Source organism: Pholis gunnellus, assembly GCF_910591455.1.
Source record: "Pholis gunnellus genome assembly, chromosome: 21".
Classification (NCBI taxonomy): domain Eukaryota; kingdom Metazoa; phylum Chordata; class Actinopteri; order Perciformes; family Pholidae; genus Pholis; species Pholis gunnellus.
Genome location: NC_136548.1, coordinates 15,112,299 through 15,129,441, shown reverse-complemented (window position 1 = coordinate 15,129,441; position 17,143 = coordinate 15,112,299). Strand labels below are relative to the sequence as shown.

General features: G+C 41.3%; 2 protein-coding genes across 2 annotated transcripts; both read left to right on the top strand.

Moving 5' to 3' along the window:
• Positions 1 to 934: 934 nt before the first annotated feature.
• Positions 935 to 3,152, top strand: tbcc (tubulin folding cofactor C). Its single transcript, XM_079183025.1, has one exon. It carries the CDS (start codon positions 936 to 938, stop codon positions 1,968 to 1,970), a length of 1,035 nt encoding a protein of 344 aa, XP_079039151.1. The 5' UTR covers position 935; the 3' UTR covers positions 1,971 to 3,152.
• A 1,751-nt stretch (positions 3,153 to 4,903) lies between these two features.
• Positions 4,904 to 10,330, top strand: prph2a (peripherin 2a (retinal degeneration, slow); the record flags this gene model as incomplete). The annotated part of the gene is made up of 3 exons (XM_079182836.1): positions 4,904 to 5,484; positions 7,070 to 7,316; positions 10,124 to 10,330. 3 exons carry the CDS (start codon positions 4,904 to 4,906, stop codon positions 10,328 to 10,330), a joined length of 1,035 nt encoding a protein of 344 aa, XP_079038962.1.
• Positions 10,331 to 17,143: the final 6,813 nt, after the last annotated feature.

Sequence of the window (17,143 nt, the reverse complement as noted above, 5' to 3'; positions counted from 1 at the left end):
TTATATTAATATATTTTGTATCTTTCTCCCAGTGGTATGTCACCACACACTGTATATAAATATCCCAATATAAATAAATATGAAATGTGACAATGTAATACTGTAATAAATAAAATTGCAGGTTATAGTATAAAAAAAAGAAAGAGCTTATAAAGTTTACTGAGTGCATGTCAAAGATGAAGGGAAAAGTTGTTTTTATATTTTTTTGTTGGAGGGGGGGCAGGTTTAGGAATTTATTTTTATTTAATTCAAAACAACAAAATTCACATAACACACTCCAAATCACACTAAAAGTTAACATTAAAAAATCACAATAACAACAAAAACTGCAGTGCATATGCTGTTACAGTAAATGTAAGTTGTGATATATGTCTACTTGTTACATGTATTACACAAAATATAAATATTAGCTACATATTCTAAAATGTAAAATACAATCAGAGTATCTGGCATCATCTAATAAACTTCTTGGATTCCACACACTCAAACGATTTAGATCCAGAAGAGCAATTGGCTCTGCTGTACTTCATATAACACCTGTAAATATTGTGTAAATAATGTATATGCACATAAACAAGCCTGCTTCAGCCTACTGACAATGTTGATGATTTAACATATTTTATATTATAGAGAGTTGACAATGCATTTGATTATACTTTTCTTTCTATTACGTGTAATTTAAGACAGGTGCGTCAACAATTACATTTGAATCTTCTTCTTTTTTTACATTGCGGGGTTGAATCTACTCAAATCTAAATATATTGTAGTTTTTGTTTGATTTTTAATAATAATTTACGATCACTGCCCAGGTGGTTTACTTGCCATGACATTCCCGATACACTAGGTGGCGGTAAGCGCCTTTAAAGTTGTCTCGCCATAGTCACGAAGAAGAAAGCGTGACATATCACTTCCGCAACAACTGACAGTGCGACAACATGGATGCGATGCATGAAGTTAGCCGGGAACCCAGTGGGTTTGCGGGCGAAAGCGGCGCCGACAAGATCCAAGAGCGGCTTCAGAAGCGGCACCAGGCGAGGGCAGAGGATGCGGAGCGGAGGAAGGAAGCCAAAGAAAGCAAGTCTGTCGCGGAGGAAAAGGGCGAGTACTTCTCCAGCTCCTTCAACACCGAGCGGGCGTCCATCGAGGAGCTGCTGTCCAGCTGCTCCGGAGCCGACCGGGCCGTGGTGACTCCGCGGCTGGAGGAGGCGACGGCCAAAACGCTCCAGCTGCAGAAGTTTCTCAACGACAGCATGTTGTTTCTGACGCAGTACGAGCTGCGACGAGCCCAGGCCGCTCTGCAGAAGCTCCAGTCCTCCATTGTGGAGATCAGAGAGGAGGCTCAGCCCAGGAAGAAGTTCACCTTTCGAGCTCGCACCAAAGCAACGGACAAAGTGCCCGATGCACCTTCACCTGAGGCCGCCACACCTGCAGATTCTGGTGGCAACAAAGTGGATGGAGCTGCAGAGTCCGTGCAGTGCAGCTTCTCCGACATGGACAATGTGTGTCTGACAAAGACTGCTGAGGAGATCCAGAAACGAGACGTGCTGATTACTCACCTGTCTAACTGCAAGGTCCGCCTGTTCGGTTCCCCCAGCACGCTGCACCTGAAACACATCGACAGCTGTGAGATCCTGTGTGGACCCGTGTCCAGTTCAGTGTTCATTGACCACTGCACAAACAGCACTCTGGCCATCCCCTGCCAGCAGCTTCGTACCCACAACACCACCGACACGAGGGTGTACCTGCACGTCACCAGCCGGGCCATCATCGAGGACTGCCACGGGGTGAGCTTCGCCCCGTTCTCCTGGTCTTATCCCACCCTGAAGGAGGACTTTGATGTGTCGGGTTTGGACCGGGACCGAAACAACTGGAGCCAGGTGGATGACTTCAACTGGCTCGCTGCAGGAACACATTCCCCCAACTGGACCGTCATTCCAGAAGCGGACAGGAAAACCACTTGGGACCCCTAGAATGAACTTTTAAAACCTTATTTTGCTCAGTAACAAGTCGATCAAACCGTCATATGTAACGTTTTTCAGCCTTAATACAGATAATACAAATAAGGGTTGTCATGTCATTTCACAAAGTTTATTTATGCTGCTGATGTTTGTTATGATATAAAAGTATCCACCTGTTTTGCAACCACACAAGATTAAACTGTGCTTTGGCGTATTGAAGGCTTGTATTCTCCTGCGTGGCAAACAAAAGCTGAAGAGCAAAATGCAAAACTCTTAAGAATAGCAGTGAAAGAAGACTTAAATCTCTAACATTCCATTTAAAGGTGCAGTCTGTGGGGTTCTGCATCATCTAGCGGCGAGGTTGCATATTGCAACCAACTGAAACTTCTCCCGTCTGCCAAGTGTGTAAGAGAACTACGATGTGTTTGGTTTGTCCCTTCTGGGCTCCTGTAGAAACATGGCGGCCAGCTCTGTGAAGAGAACCCGCTCCGTTTGCAAATTTTATTAGCAACACTTAGCCAAATCTCGTAAGGGTGGTTTTGATGCCGTTTCCACTTTATAGTCATTTTGAATGCTGTGTTTTTTTTCTGCTCTTTAATTCTATTGCATTATACTGACGGGTGTTTCTATTATTGTGTCGACCCCATTCATATGAATGAGGGCAGGCTAAATATATATAATCGCACCTGAGAAGTTGGCAGTACTCCAGTTTTTCAAACTGTTCCCCTCCTGCTGATCCTTTCTTACAGATTTCCCCGTAGTGGATGGTCAATGAATGGTCTATTAGTGACTGTCGGGAACTCTGAACTATTAAAAGAAGGAAATGTGAGTCATTGTGAGTGTTACAAAGCACCTTTAAATGGAGAGCTGCTTTTCTGTTTCCTGTTCCCCGAGATCAAAACCCCTAAAATCTATTGTATAATAAATCTTAACAGGACCATTCAAATCATTGTAGCGTAACAGCTATGAAGTACTCTCACACAATGGCACAGAATCGGTCTCCATTGAAGTGGATTTGAGCAAACTGACTTGAATAAAGAACAGATAATGATCCCTTTGCTGAAATTATGTTTTTATGCTGCTGGCAACCACCGACCCTGAGTGGCACTTACAGAGAGCAACAAAATCCAGCTTTGTAGAATAAAAGGACATTTTAAGGTATTCAAATTGAAATGTGACTCAAATAAAGAGGCTTCCTGCTCAATAACATGCTTGTTTTTCTGGTGTTTCCTGTTGATGATGATTTGCGTCATTGTCTACTTAAAAAAACAACACACAATAATATAAAGCAGGTCCAGAATGCACTTCGTATAATTTTAAAGGGCACTACAAAAAGTTAAAAATAAATGATACCATTTCACAAATGTATTTCAATTTTAATGTGCACAACACAATTTAACAAACGGTACAAGATACATCAATGCAGGCTGCTGTATAGACGGATAACGAACTACAATATTATAAAACACAGTTGTAAAAGGAGACAAATAATATAAATTTAACATTTTAAAATGTTATATCTTCATAAAACTACAGTATGGTGTGTTAAAACATTTATTAAAAGTTTATACTGCCCATAAATGCAAAAAAAATATATATTAGCTAGATAGAACAAATGTCTCAACAATTGTTTTAGATTTATTTGCAATTAAAAGTCAACATAAGACAAAGACAGAGCAAGCCTGTCACATGACATTTAGAAAACATAAGACGCAGTAACAGTGATGCAATGTAGCTATAAGCTGATTTAGCTTGTTTGTGAGGCGTTAACTGGAGACAAAGGTTGGTTCTTACAGTACAAAGGCGTCGTAGTAAAATGTACAAGAAAGAGGAAAGTGTTGACTGTAAGTAACTGAGGATAGACCTCAACAAACAACATGATTTAAAACAAGTGAAAGAGGGAACCATGCATTCGATACTAATACTAGAATAAGGCAGGAACAACAACTGTTCAGACTCGATGTTGCAGTAAGCGACGCTGCAGCTCTGATGTCCGTTCACCGTGAGAGTTTGAAGCAGTCAGAGTAGAGGCCGTTCACTGACTTTAGCAAGAGTGGAACTGCCGAACACAGACTTGATTCTAACTGCCAAGATAACAAGTGACAATAAGACAATCATTGAGAGCGCTTAAATGCATTCATTAGCTTGTAAGACGACATTTTCTACATCTATCTTGTGTGCGTGTTTATTGACGTGTGAGCGTGTGTGTTATCCATCCGATGTGTCTCAGTGTTGTGCTTTTTTTGTGTAGTTCTAAATAAATGAATCACACATTGAAGTGTGAGCCTGAAAGCTCTTTTGTTTCTGTGCGTGGGGTTACTGGGGCTTGAGTTGCTCCACGGTGAAAACTGTGAATGAATATGTTCCATAATTAGCTCTACTGTTATTCCCATGGTCTTTGTCAAACTTCTTCTGATGCCATTAGAGCTCCTGGTGCGTTCGATCAAGGCGACCATGACCACGTGAGCGCTCAAACCAATTATGGCCCCTGGCAGCGGCTTACGATCAGGCTCATCTTGTGTAGAGGGATTTCTGCAAATTGGATCAGGCCGCTTACAGGGACTTAGCATGACGTACTGCAACTGTGAGTTTAATCATGAGGCTCCTCGGCAATCTTCCACCTCTCCTGGAGAACGGAACATCACGATTAGCCTCACCTGTGTGTTAAGGAAGACAAAAAACGGTACAAGTTTTGGGAAATATAGCCGTTTGTAATTTTAAGTTTCTGTCACAATGGGAGAGGAGATAGTTTTCAAGAAATAACACTCCTGGGTTCTTCATCTCTGCTCTTCTTGCTGTGGGATGGATCACAGGCTGAGCTGACTCTCCTGTCCCGTTGGACCAGCCAGAGGAGACTCTGACAGCAAAGAGACCGGGAAACAGGAACATCTCGGAGCTCCTGCCTTTCTAGATTATCAGTCGACTCATCTTCACGGGCGAGCACAATGGCGTTGATGTTGGTCAAGTTTGACATGAAGAAGCGAGTGAAGCTCGCCCAGACGGTCTGGTTCATGTACTGGTTCGCCGTAATGGCCGGCGTGCTGGTCTTCAGCATGGGCCTGTTCTTTAAGATCGAGCTGCGGAAGCGCTCAGAACTTATGGACAACAACGAGAGCCACTTCCTGCCCAACCTGCTCATATTTATGGGTCTAGTGGCCTGCGGCATCAACGCCTTTGGAGGCAAAGTCTGCTACGACTCACTGGACCCGTCCAAGTTCGTAAAGTGGAAGCCCATGTTGAAGGGCTTTTTGTTTGGCTGCATGGGGTTCAACGCCCTACTGCTGTTGACGGCCCTGCTGTGCTTCTTGATGAGGATCCCTCTGCAGTTCACCCTGGCCGAGGGGCTGAAGAACGGCATGAGGTACTACAAGGACACGGACACGCCGGGACGCTGCTACATGAAGAGGACCCTGGACCTGATGCAGATAGAGTTTCGTTGCTGCGGAAATGACAACTACAGAGATTGGTTTGAGATTCAGTGGGTTAGCAACCGCTACCTGGACTTCAGCGCGAAGGAAGTCAAAGAGTAAGTGACAAGAAATCCAAACTAAATTCCTCTTCAAAAACCTTATAGAGATTAATGTGTGAGGTGACGGTGAAATGGCGTGAAGAGGTTGTCATTAAGGCATTTCAAGGGGGAGGTCGATGAGGTGGGGTCGTTCAGGGGTTGTCTCTAAATTGTTTAAGTTCAGTGTAAGTGGATTTGAGGTGAAGGAAAGTCAGGGCAGGTGTATTATTCACTTTCCTCCACTAGGGATTATCGTCACAGAAAGGGTGACAGCCTCAGGGGCTGCAAGGGTGGCAGAGGTTACTAGGCAGTTTTATGGATAAAGTCGAGGAGGAGGGACTTGAGGAGGTGATTAGGACCAGAAAAAGATACACAAGGTCAATAAGGCACGAGCAGGATTATAAGTGCATTGTTCCACTCCAGTCATACGAGGCCTCTTTGTGACAACCTGCTCATATCCACACAACAAGTACCTGTTCATTTTGAGAGGACAATACGTGGAGAGGACCATTTTGAGCGTTGGCACGTAGGTAGTGTTTAATCTCAAGGATTACAGCGTCCATGTCCTTCAAGAATCAGTGTCCTGTCCAATCAGCAGAAGACCTGGCAACACGCCAGGGACAGCACTGCACAATACAACTATTTGTAGCATGGATTTAAAAATGAGTGTAAACACTGGGTGTCTGATTACAATAATACTGGGCTGTAACGTATGGAGATGACTGGCGAAAACTCATGCGATGCCATTACAGGACAGGAATCATGGAAAAGACCTTTATTTATGGCTCATTTTAAAGTTTCAAAGCGGCAACGTTTTTTATATCCTTCCTTAAATATCCTTAAATATCAGTACAGCCATCTTTCTAATTCATAACGTCGTGATTAGCATCCAGAACTTCTCCCACATAGTGTAGTATTTAACTGTTTGTTCTGTCGTATTGACCAAAGTTATCCGGGATATTATTTTGGCTGATCAGGCGTTGTCGTTCCTAGAAATCATTGATCCATATCTGACCTTCTCCAGTCTTAGTAATCCAATCATACACGTCTTTCCATTGACCTACTACCATCAATCTATCACAGGTGACCTGATTTGGGTCAATCCCATTAAGTATATTTGATTTCCCATTTATTGAGTTTTTGTGCCCTGTAGGACCGCGTGATAGAGATGGATCAGTATTAATCAAAGACGCTTGATTAATACTGGAGTGGTTCTTCAGAAACACAACAAAAATAAGAGTACACGTGAAGCACTAACACAATAAAATCAATACAAACCACTTCATCAGTCTGCAGTAATGCCACCTGTGTGAAGCTTAAACGGTTTGATTTGAGAGAGCTGGGTAATTGTTTATTGTTGATGAAACACTTGAAGAAACACTTTCTTCCTTGAATTTGGTTCAATTTGATTGCATTTAGTAACAGAAAAGATGAAAAGCACAAAGCTCGGCAACAATAAACATCAAACCATACAATTGTTTTAGCATAAGGCATAGTGATAGTTCAGGGACAAATATAGTTCCTGACCATTAATCTCGTCTCACTTTCACCTCCAACCCATCATAACGTGGCATTAACGTGACACTCCGTCTCATCCTCTTAGCCGCATTGGGAGCAACGTGGACGGCCAGTATCTGATGGACGGAGTCCCGTTCAGCTGCTGCAACCCCAGCTCCCCCAGACCCTGCATCCAGCACCAGATGACCAACAACTCTGCATACTACAGCTACGACCACTACACGGAGGAGCTCAACGTGTGGAAGCGCGGCTGCCGCTACGCGATGGTGTCCTACTACGGAGGCTTGATGAACACCATCGGAGTCCTGGTGGTGCTGGTCACGATGCTGGAGGTCAGGGCCAGAGATGCACCAACACAGATATTCACGCAAATGTGAAATCAGTTTCTGCCTCACATCAAACTGTTCAGTTAGAGAATAATCTTTACTCCATCATGTTAAATTTCAGTAGAATACATACACCATCACTTAACGTTGTGTAGGAGATAATCCCACTGCACTTTAGAGGTGGCGAAGTTTATCATCCGACAAACCAACCAGCTAATCTTTTCACTTGTTGCTCGGAAAAAATACAGTTTAAAAACACTTTTTTAAAGCCTTCATTTTTCATTTTTTGTCAAGTTGTCAAAGTAAGTTTTGTAGTGTGGCGTCTTCTTCCCCTCGTTGTGGTGTGCCAAGCCAGGGAAACCCACAGCGGGTGTTTTTATCCCCAACTGCCACAAGGGGCAAAAATGAGCCCATTCTACCCTCAAAATCAAATTTCGGCAAGCGACACAAAGGTGTATGGAAGAGGATTAGGGGCTCGCCAGTAAAGGGCCACATGTGAAACATTTATTTAAATTTATCTGAGATTATTCTACTGACTTTAAACTCAGAATTCTAAAGTAAGAATTTTTTAAATATTTTATAGATATTATATTATCTATTATTACATTTGATATCCTATTTGCTTCATAGATATTATTTTTCTTTAAAATAAAATAGATCCAGAGAACAAAGTTAGAATTTAGAGATTCATGTTTATAACTATTTTATTTTACAAGAGAAAAGACTTAAAGGATGAAGGTTAACTGGTTTGTTTGGCAAAAGTATGTCTGGTTAACTTCCTCATCTCTGTTAAAAAGCACTTCCCTGAGCTTTTCTATGAAACCATCGAGGACCGTCTCACACAGTGGAATAGACAAACGTGGCTCACTGTCCCTTTGCTGTAAAATGTGACACTTAAAGGGTATGTTTTAAGACAAATAGGAATACACTGCTTTTTTATGTGCTTTTTACATTTGAAAAAAAGGGTCAATTACCTTTTGAATATACAAATATTTTCATAATAACTTCAAAAGTTGAACTGCTGGATACATACATGCTGGATACTAAACCCAAAAAGAAGATGTATGTGTGTATGTGCTGGAGGTTTCAAGTTTCCTCATCACTCGTGTGTACGTCACATATTGGTCCAAGCTTCCAAACTATTGCCATAAACTCCCATTTGTATTTGAGAGACATCTCTATTTCCAAAACCACCTCACATAAAAGCAATCTGGGCTGATAACTACAGGTAAGAACAGAAAAATCTGTTTTTGATTTCAGGGCGAACCGTTCTTTCTTCTGCACAGTGAAGAAATAATAATTGAATTAGATCAATTGCTCAGCTATTGACCAATGAACCCAGGGAGGTGAGGACTTCGATGGCCTGGCATCAAGCGTTGAGGTGAAGAGCTTGTGCACAGAAATGCAAAGCCTTGACCCAGTTGGCACATCTCCTCCCTCCTTTCCTCTTCCCTCCTTTTCCCACTCCGCCCCCCGCTATCATCTATATATTCCCAAACAACCCTATCCTTTTTTCCTATTGTCAGGTTACCCTGCTGAGATGCATGTTCAGCATCTCAGCTACTTTCTACCTGAACGCTCAAGCAGCCAAATGGCACCTCACTGCTTGTCAACTTTCCCCTGAGCCTCCACTGCCAACATCTGTTGTTGTTGTTGTTGTTTAAGGTCCAAGAAGCTGAGCGCCATTACACAGAACAGTGACAAACATGTACGGATAAATCCTTAAAGCCTGCGATCGTCAGTGTGTCCCTGTATCACCTCAAGCCGACAGTAGAGCAACATACAGACAACACCTCTGTCCCCGAAATTCAGCAGACAAACCATTTCCCTAAAAAACTTTTTAGATTTATAATGCGACCCCCTGGAGGCTGATCAGACGCACGGTCAGAGGAACGTCAGAATCAAGAGCACTTATGCAAGCGTCTCTGACACAGATAGTGGGCTCAGAGATGGAGTAATGGGTTAATCTAAGGCAGGTGAAGAGGACAGACCCACTTCCTGGTGCGTGAGCTCTCTGATCTGAAGCCAGCAGTCTTAAATTGGGTCTTAACATTTCTCATGATAGAGGCGACGTTTAGTGTGAAGATTTAATTCAAGAATATTAATATTCAGTATAAATGTTATTATTTTTCATTTAAAACATTTTTGCACACCTAAATGCTCACACACACATCACTACATGCTTTCACACATGCACATAAATATACAAATACAATAATATGTGTGTTTTTAAAGCAAACATACATCAAACTAACAACTCTTATCCTCTGTTTTCTTTCTCTTCTTGTTGATGTCTGTACATGTTGTTGTCTAATTTATTCCACCTCTTGGTGTTATGTTATATTGCACTAATATCCATCAAATGTCTAGTATTGTCCAAACATATTCAGTTTGTTATAGTGACAATAAACAGCAGTAAATTCTCACATTTGTGAAGCTGGATACAGGTTTGGCATCGATTATCAAAATAGTTGCCTATTTATTTATCGCTTATGAATCGACAAATCGTTGCATCTCTTATTAAAACCTTTATAATCATGATGATAAAACAGGTTTCAATGTTCTTTATAAACATTAATCTAGATTATTATTTGTTCCTTAAATCAAACAACATTTGATTAATTTAAGTCAGTTTTTCTGTATCATCTTCTTTTCACCATCTGCTGCAGTTCAACACGAGCAGTTCATAAATTGGAGTTTTAATTATTCTGTTTTTATGTCGTACGGTTGCAAACGAGACTCAAAGACATGCGTTCATTGCATCGTCCTCATTAGAAGATGATTTGTCTGATGTGTGTTCCTGTCCGCCGCAGGTCGCCGTGACCATCGGCCTGCAGTACGTCGACAGCTCCCTGTCCACGCTGGTTAACCCGGACGACCCGGAGAGCGAGAGCGAGGGCTGGATCCTGGAGAAGACGGTGAAGGAGACGTTCACCGACATCATGGACAAGATGAAGTCCGTGGGTAAAGGCACCAAGGTGGAGGAGGGGGGTGAGGCAGCTGTCGCCACGGTGAGCTGAGCTAACCCCTCCTGCAAAAAACTGACATCACTCCCACCTGAAGAGGGAGAGGAAGGGGACGTGTGAGATCACTACATTCTTCTACCAACTCTTATTATGTAGACACGCACATGTTCAGCTGTGAATGGACTCCTTTCAAATGGACTCCTTGCATAATTAATTATAAACTGTATATTCACACATAGCGAGAGATAATGTGTAGGGGGAGTTAAGTTATGGTTTGTCATTTTGGTTTTTCCCCAACCAAACACATCCATCTCATCTTTGCTTCACAGCATACTTTTGAAGAGATTTACTGGTTTGGATTTTTAAAAAAAATAATAATTATAATTCAAGTAAATGTGATATGTATTGATAAATGTCAGATGCTTTGCAATCACAAGTAAACATGTAATTTTTTTTTTCCGTTGTGTTGTTGTCGGATAGTTTGGCGGGGATGGTGGTTGCTATGCAACCCCCCCTCTCATGGAAGATGGAAGATACTTACAGCACAAAAAACAGTTTTATTTTTGTTGACCGGTCTATAGTACTTTGGCCTGTAGCTGATACTGTTCATAGACAAAGCAAACAAATTAAACCCTCCACGCAGCTCTTTTTTATACTCCAGTCCACCTTTGTCCACAACGAGGACTGGATAAGCTCCTGAGATGGAGTAAAATTATGAATTGAATGACTCGGCATGAATTATGCATGAATGTTGCGGCGCATGGTTGAAGAGCGAGGCATGGGAACATGGTTTTGAGCCCCGTAGAGAGGCAGGGACAACTCCAAACCTGTGGAGGACGACTGAAATTGGCAGCTAAATCTTGGCTCCTGACCCCTGTACTGTAATCTCAGATCCTCTTTGGTGTTTCCCTTGTGCATTCAGTATCTGTATATTGACACACATGTATGTATATTCCAACACTGGGTTGCTGTCTTTGTACATAGTGTAGAAAGGATGACAAAGTTTCACTTTTTTTAAAGAAATATAATGTAATTAAGCAAAATATTTTATTTAAATCCATGTAAATTTTTTTTTTTTTGGCTTTGTGTATCTTTGTAGAAGAAGAAGAAGAGATTATGCTGATTGTAAAAACGAATAAAGGATTTTAGAGATGTGATTTGATGGTGAAATGAGGACGTTGTGTTGCCTCGACCTTGAGTCACACAGACCTGAGATCAGGAGGCGAGGCACGCTGTGTGTGCCGCAGGGTTCCTGATTAAGGCGACAGGATAAGGGCAATTATGGCATTACTGCTTTCACATGGACATCGGATGATTCTTCACATGTCCAATGTAAAGAAGGGGGGGAGGAGGGGGGTTAACACCAGATGCTTTCACCAACAAAATAGAGCCTGCACATGTGTTTGCGAGTGACTTTTCTTGGGAAAATGTATTGATTTCATGCACAACTTGATATTTTTTGTGCCTTAAATCAGCTCTAAAATGAGCTGTGACCTCAGAGGGTCCAAGATACAAATCCTTTGATCCCTTCAGGCCATATATTGATCAATAGCAACCAGTAAGGTACTGTTTATGCATTCTCTTGAAACACAGTCCACTGTAAATATTGTAGATCTGAACTGAGATCCACATATGCTGCTAACCCCACACACGAGGAGCCATGATATCAAAGCCAGTGTGGTTTAGTCAGAGCAGATGGGGGGGCTGTGGAGAGTCAGCAGGAAAAGTAAAGAGGCCAACTCTGCACGGTATTTCTGTTGGACCAAAGCACATAACCAGCGCTGAGTAGATAAGAGGCCTAATCGGCTTTAGATTAGCATGAGCCCCTCAGCCAGGTGAGCAGGTGATGTCCTGCTGCAGGACTGGCGTCACGGAGACACACAAAGACGGAGATAGAAGGACAAAAAGTGACGATCTGAGAGGGATTAACGGGGCTGATTTTGTGACAAACGAGGATTCACTTGAGGGACTTCACACAAAAGAAATGTACAAACGGTGGTGGAAGAAGTAATCGGATCCTTTACTTAAGTAAAGTGAAAGTCCTGCATTAAAAATCTCACTCAAGTATTTTCAAATCAAATATACTTAAACTGGTTGAGAAGGAGCTAACTGTAACTATTTAAAACACTTATTTTATATCAGTAGATTCAACAATGATAGATTCAACAATGCATCATAGTGTTTTTGTAAACATGTTTTAATTTAATGCAAAATAAACAGTACAGTTATCAAATAAATGTAGTCTAGTGAAAAGTACAACATTTTATAGTTATAGTACTTGAGTAAATAGTATACCAAGAAAAACACTCAAATATATCCCTATATATTAAATATCAGCTCAAAGTGTTGAGCAGTGTTAATCAGTATTCAGATCATTTACTCCTCTTAAACCGCCAGGCCTCTGGCTCAGGCCTCTGGCTCAGGCCCCTGCTCGGAAATGGCATGCCCGAAATGAAGTGAGTGTATCTCTGCATCTACAAGGTCTATTTGTATAATCTTAGTATTGTAAAAAAGGTCAAACATGAGAGATCTTTGCAGAGATGTAAGCTTCAGTATATGTGTTATGTGGTCAGAGTAAATGAAGATGGAAGAGAATAAATTAAAGATTTAATTCCCGTCTAACAACAGTTTACACTTTTAGAGTGGATATCCCTTCGGAATGATGCAGTTGCTGCCAAAAACCTCTCGCAAACCATATCACAACATCTGAATCTTACCTGATGCTAATAAAGTGAAGCAGAGAGGTCTTAGTAGAGGCACGTTAAGGCGGAATCTACCATTTGAATAATAATTAATTAATCAGTTAAGAATAATAAATTAATTCCATCTTGTCAGGCAAGCATCCTGTAAGGGGCCACTGGCAGCTACGGTTGTGGCTTATGTGTTGGTGTGACGCATAACTGTCAGTTTAAAACAACAATGGCGGCTCTTGAAGAGGTCGGTGTAACTGCAATAGCATCAGAACTAGAGAGTATTTCTTCATTAAGACTGGCATGAAAACACTCTTCTCCCAACTGATTAAAAGATGGTTCATCCAATGACCAACCAAATATTTTGTTTCTCAGATGGTAACTGTAAAATTAATTTAATTCCATTTACATGTAACCATAGGTATTATGTGATGTGAATGTTTTCCATTCAAAGGAAACCATAACCTATTGGTCTATTAGACCAGCTCAGGGCTGTATTGAAGGCCAATGCCTTATGGATGAGTGCAGTACAACGATTCCTCCACCAGATGGAGACATATACCGAATTCTCACTCGCAAGGCTGAGGATAGGCTGTTCGATACTGGACAAAGGCAGTCTGCAAATGCTCCTCCATGCCATGCTAGTGAATGCAGACAGCTGGAATCAGCTAAAAAATGATCCGGAAAGCGTTGATATCCCCTCGAATACAACTTCTGTAAACCAAAGGTAAGACACGATTTATGGTTACGTTTTTCACTTCTTCGGCTGCTAGTTCAAGTGAGAGTGATACGACTTATACAGACGGAATCTATGTTGTCTCAACTTTAATGACATATAGTTTGCGCGGGTAGCATGAAGAAGCAAAATCGCTAGCACCACTGGTGTGCATACACCGTTAGCTGTTTTTGCTGTGTGCTCATTTAGTTGGTTGGTGTTGTAATTGTGTGTTGCTTTGATAAAAATGGTTATTATGGGCTTTTAGCTATCCAAATTAATTTGTTAATTATATTTTGTATTATTAATCAAAATGGATTATAAGGTATAATGTTTTCTTCTTATATGTAGTGGAGTAGATGTATAAAGTAGCAGAAAAATGGAAATACAGTTAGCTCAAACTCAAACTTGTACTTTATTAGTTACTTTTAAACAGCATCTAAACAGCTCTACTTTTGTTTGATACTAATGCACTTGAAGCCAAAACTAAACTACCTTTATAATACATATTTCACCAAATAAAACCTTGCTTCTGATGTTCTTTCCAAACAATTCATATTCACAAAAAAGACTGAAGCTTCTCCCACAGAGCCAACATCTGTTCACTGTCCTGTAAGAGACACAAACAAGCTGCAGACAGCATCCGGAGTGTCTTCTGTATTCTGCTGCTCTCTGTTGGTGACTGCAGGTAATAAAGAGAGATAAAAAATGTAGTTAGGTTTCCAGCTGATTCACTTTCTTCTGTATGACAGTCTGATTTGTGATCTCACCAACACTCCCACTGCTTTGTTCAACTTTTAAACTACTCTTTGGGTGTGATTTATTTTGACTCCAAATGTCTTCCAAACTTCCTCTTTGTTATTGCCAAATTTGCTGGCATGCATGAACTCTTTGGGCTTCCCACTGTGAAAGGTTTCAGTTACATTAAAAGTCCACAAGAGGGTGTCTTTCCATCAATGATAATGTAACGGGAGTGGCCTCCCCACTGCTGGAAAACCTTAAAGATGAAGAAAATGTATAACTTTGGCTTGATTATAATTATAAAGAAACACATATAGTCCCTTAATATGTAATGGCGTGAACTCCTTAATAAGACCCATTTTTTTCTGGTACTGATGATGAGAGTTCCTCTCTTTCTGCAGCAGAACCCTCCAAATATAGTTGAGAAAACAAAATGGATTCAGGCTGGATATAAATGTTATTTTCATCCCCCATGATTTGTTGATTACTTTAATTATTAATCAATTAATTGTTTATTGTATAAAATGAAACAAAAGAGTGAAGAAATGACCACAACATGTTCAGTGCTGCTCGAATCCAAAGTGACATCTTTAGATGTCTTCTTTTGCCTGACAAACACTCCAAAAGCCAAACATATTACATTTAACAGAGCATTTGTGCTTGATAAGTTACTAAAAATGATTAATTGATTGTCAAATTTGTTGATTTATTTTCTGTCAAATGAATAATCCTAACAGCTCTAAAAATGACAATCACAAGTTTCCAGAACCCAATATAGTAATAATATTCATATGACTTGTTTTGTCCTTCTAACAGTCCAAAACATACAAAACTATTTAATTTATAATGATTTAAAGCAAAAAAGTAGAGAGAAAAACAACAAATCCTCAAACTTGAGAAGCTAAAACCAGAGAATGTTTTTTATATGACAAATAACATTAATCAATCATCAAAATCAGTCAGTCAACCAATCGATAAATGATCAACTCTTTTAGAATAAAGAGACATACATAGATTGCTTTGCATTCAGAATGTGACAAAAAAAAGAAGTGAGCAAATAAATATGCACAAAGGAGCTGCAGTGAGGGATACACACAACATTTGAGGCATTTATTGATGATTTAAAGTGATAATGAACAGGTGTGACGTTTTCATGTTGACACGTGCTCTCATGTTAAGTTGATCTTGTCATTTCAGCCAAAAGGTCAGGGACGGTACTACCTATCACATCTCACTCTAAACTTCACTATGGGCTGAATAAATATGGCAGACAGAAAGAAAAGCAGAGGCAGAGGCAGAGAGAGAGAGAGAGAGGCCCGTGACTGGTAGATGTGTGGCCATGCTCAGAGGGGCATTGTTGGAGCTATGAGAGGACAATGCACTGCCCCCGCCCTGAATACTCGCCATACCAGCTGACCAGCCATTACCGACACTGCGGCTACCCTGTTACAATTCCTGCTGCTCTCTCCCTCTCTCTCACACACACACACACACACACACACACACAGACACACACATACACAGACACACACTGCATCCCACCCAGCCTCCATCGTAAATTTAATCCCACAAGGCAGCAAAACCATACTTTGTGTGTAACAGTGGACAGAGGAGAGAGACCAGGTGGGAGGCCAGCAGCGCCTGACAAAAGGCTTAAGTCAAGGCATGCATGGGCACACATGTTGTCTCGCCTCTGTGTGTGTGTGTGTGTGTGTGTGTGTGTGCACATGCGTGTGATTTACAGCAAGTTAAGTTTAGCCACTAGCACCTATCTGTTCCTTCAGCAATAACGTTTCTCTTCCAGCCACCCAGAGAGCACCAACTCACACATCGCACCTTCTTATTATTTCAGGATCCTCGACAAAAGTCCTGAAAGTGGAGGGTGTGAACAGGAGAGGGGGGGGGGGGGGGGGGGGGGGGTTCATATTGTGTGAAAGGTGGACGTTAAGTCAAAGTGTCAGTACTACAGTGCAAAAATACTTCATCACAAGTACAAGCTATTTAATGCTGAAGTAAAAGTGCAGAAGTAGTATCAGCTAAATGTACTTAGAGTGTCAAAAAGGAAAGATGAGATGAGAAAAATGAGATTTCATACGAATAAATTATAAGATTAAACCAGTGGTTCCTGATCGCTTGTCATATTCCAGATGTTTATGACACCAAAGAGACATTCCCACCTGAAACTTCTCAGAGGGTTGAATTTAAATTACTTTTGGAGGCTCAAATAGGCAAACATATGCAATACTTCAGAATAAAAGCACAAATCAGGAATAAATCCACACAAAAATGTATATTTCTTCTTATTTCCTCTCCAGTCATATCACGACCCCTCAGATGTATCTGGTGACCCTTTGGATAAATAAATAAATAAATAAAAACTAAATAAAGTAGTTAAACTAGCTCCACCTTGACCCCCCCCCCCCCCCCACACACACACACACACACACACTTCACAGGACAAGTGATGGACAGTAACAGGTGTGCATACATATGTGGAGCTGTTACATTGTTATACTGTGGGTGTAAGGTGTGTGTGCGTGTATGTGCGTGCGTGCCTGCCTGTGCGCGCGCGAGAGAGAGGCGGGGGCTCTGTGGTGACGAGCACGAGCCTCCTCCCCTGAGATAGCGGCGACGCGCGGCGCGCTCTTGACATCCCACTCGTGCTGCTGCTGTACTGTAATCATATGATAGGGAGTCGATACCCGCTGCAGAATACCGACA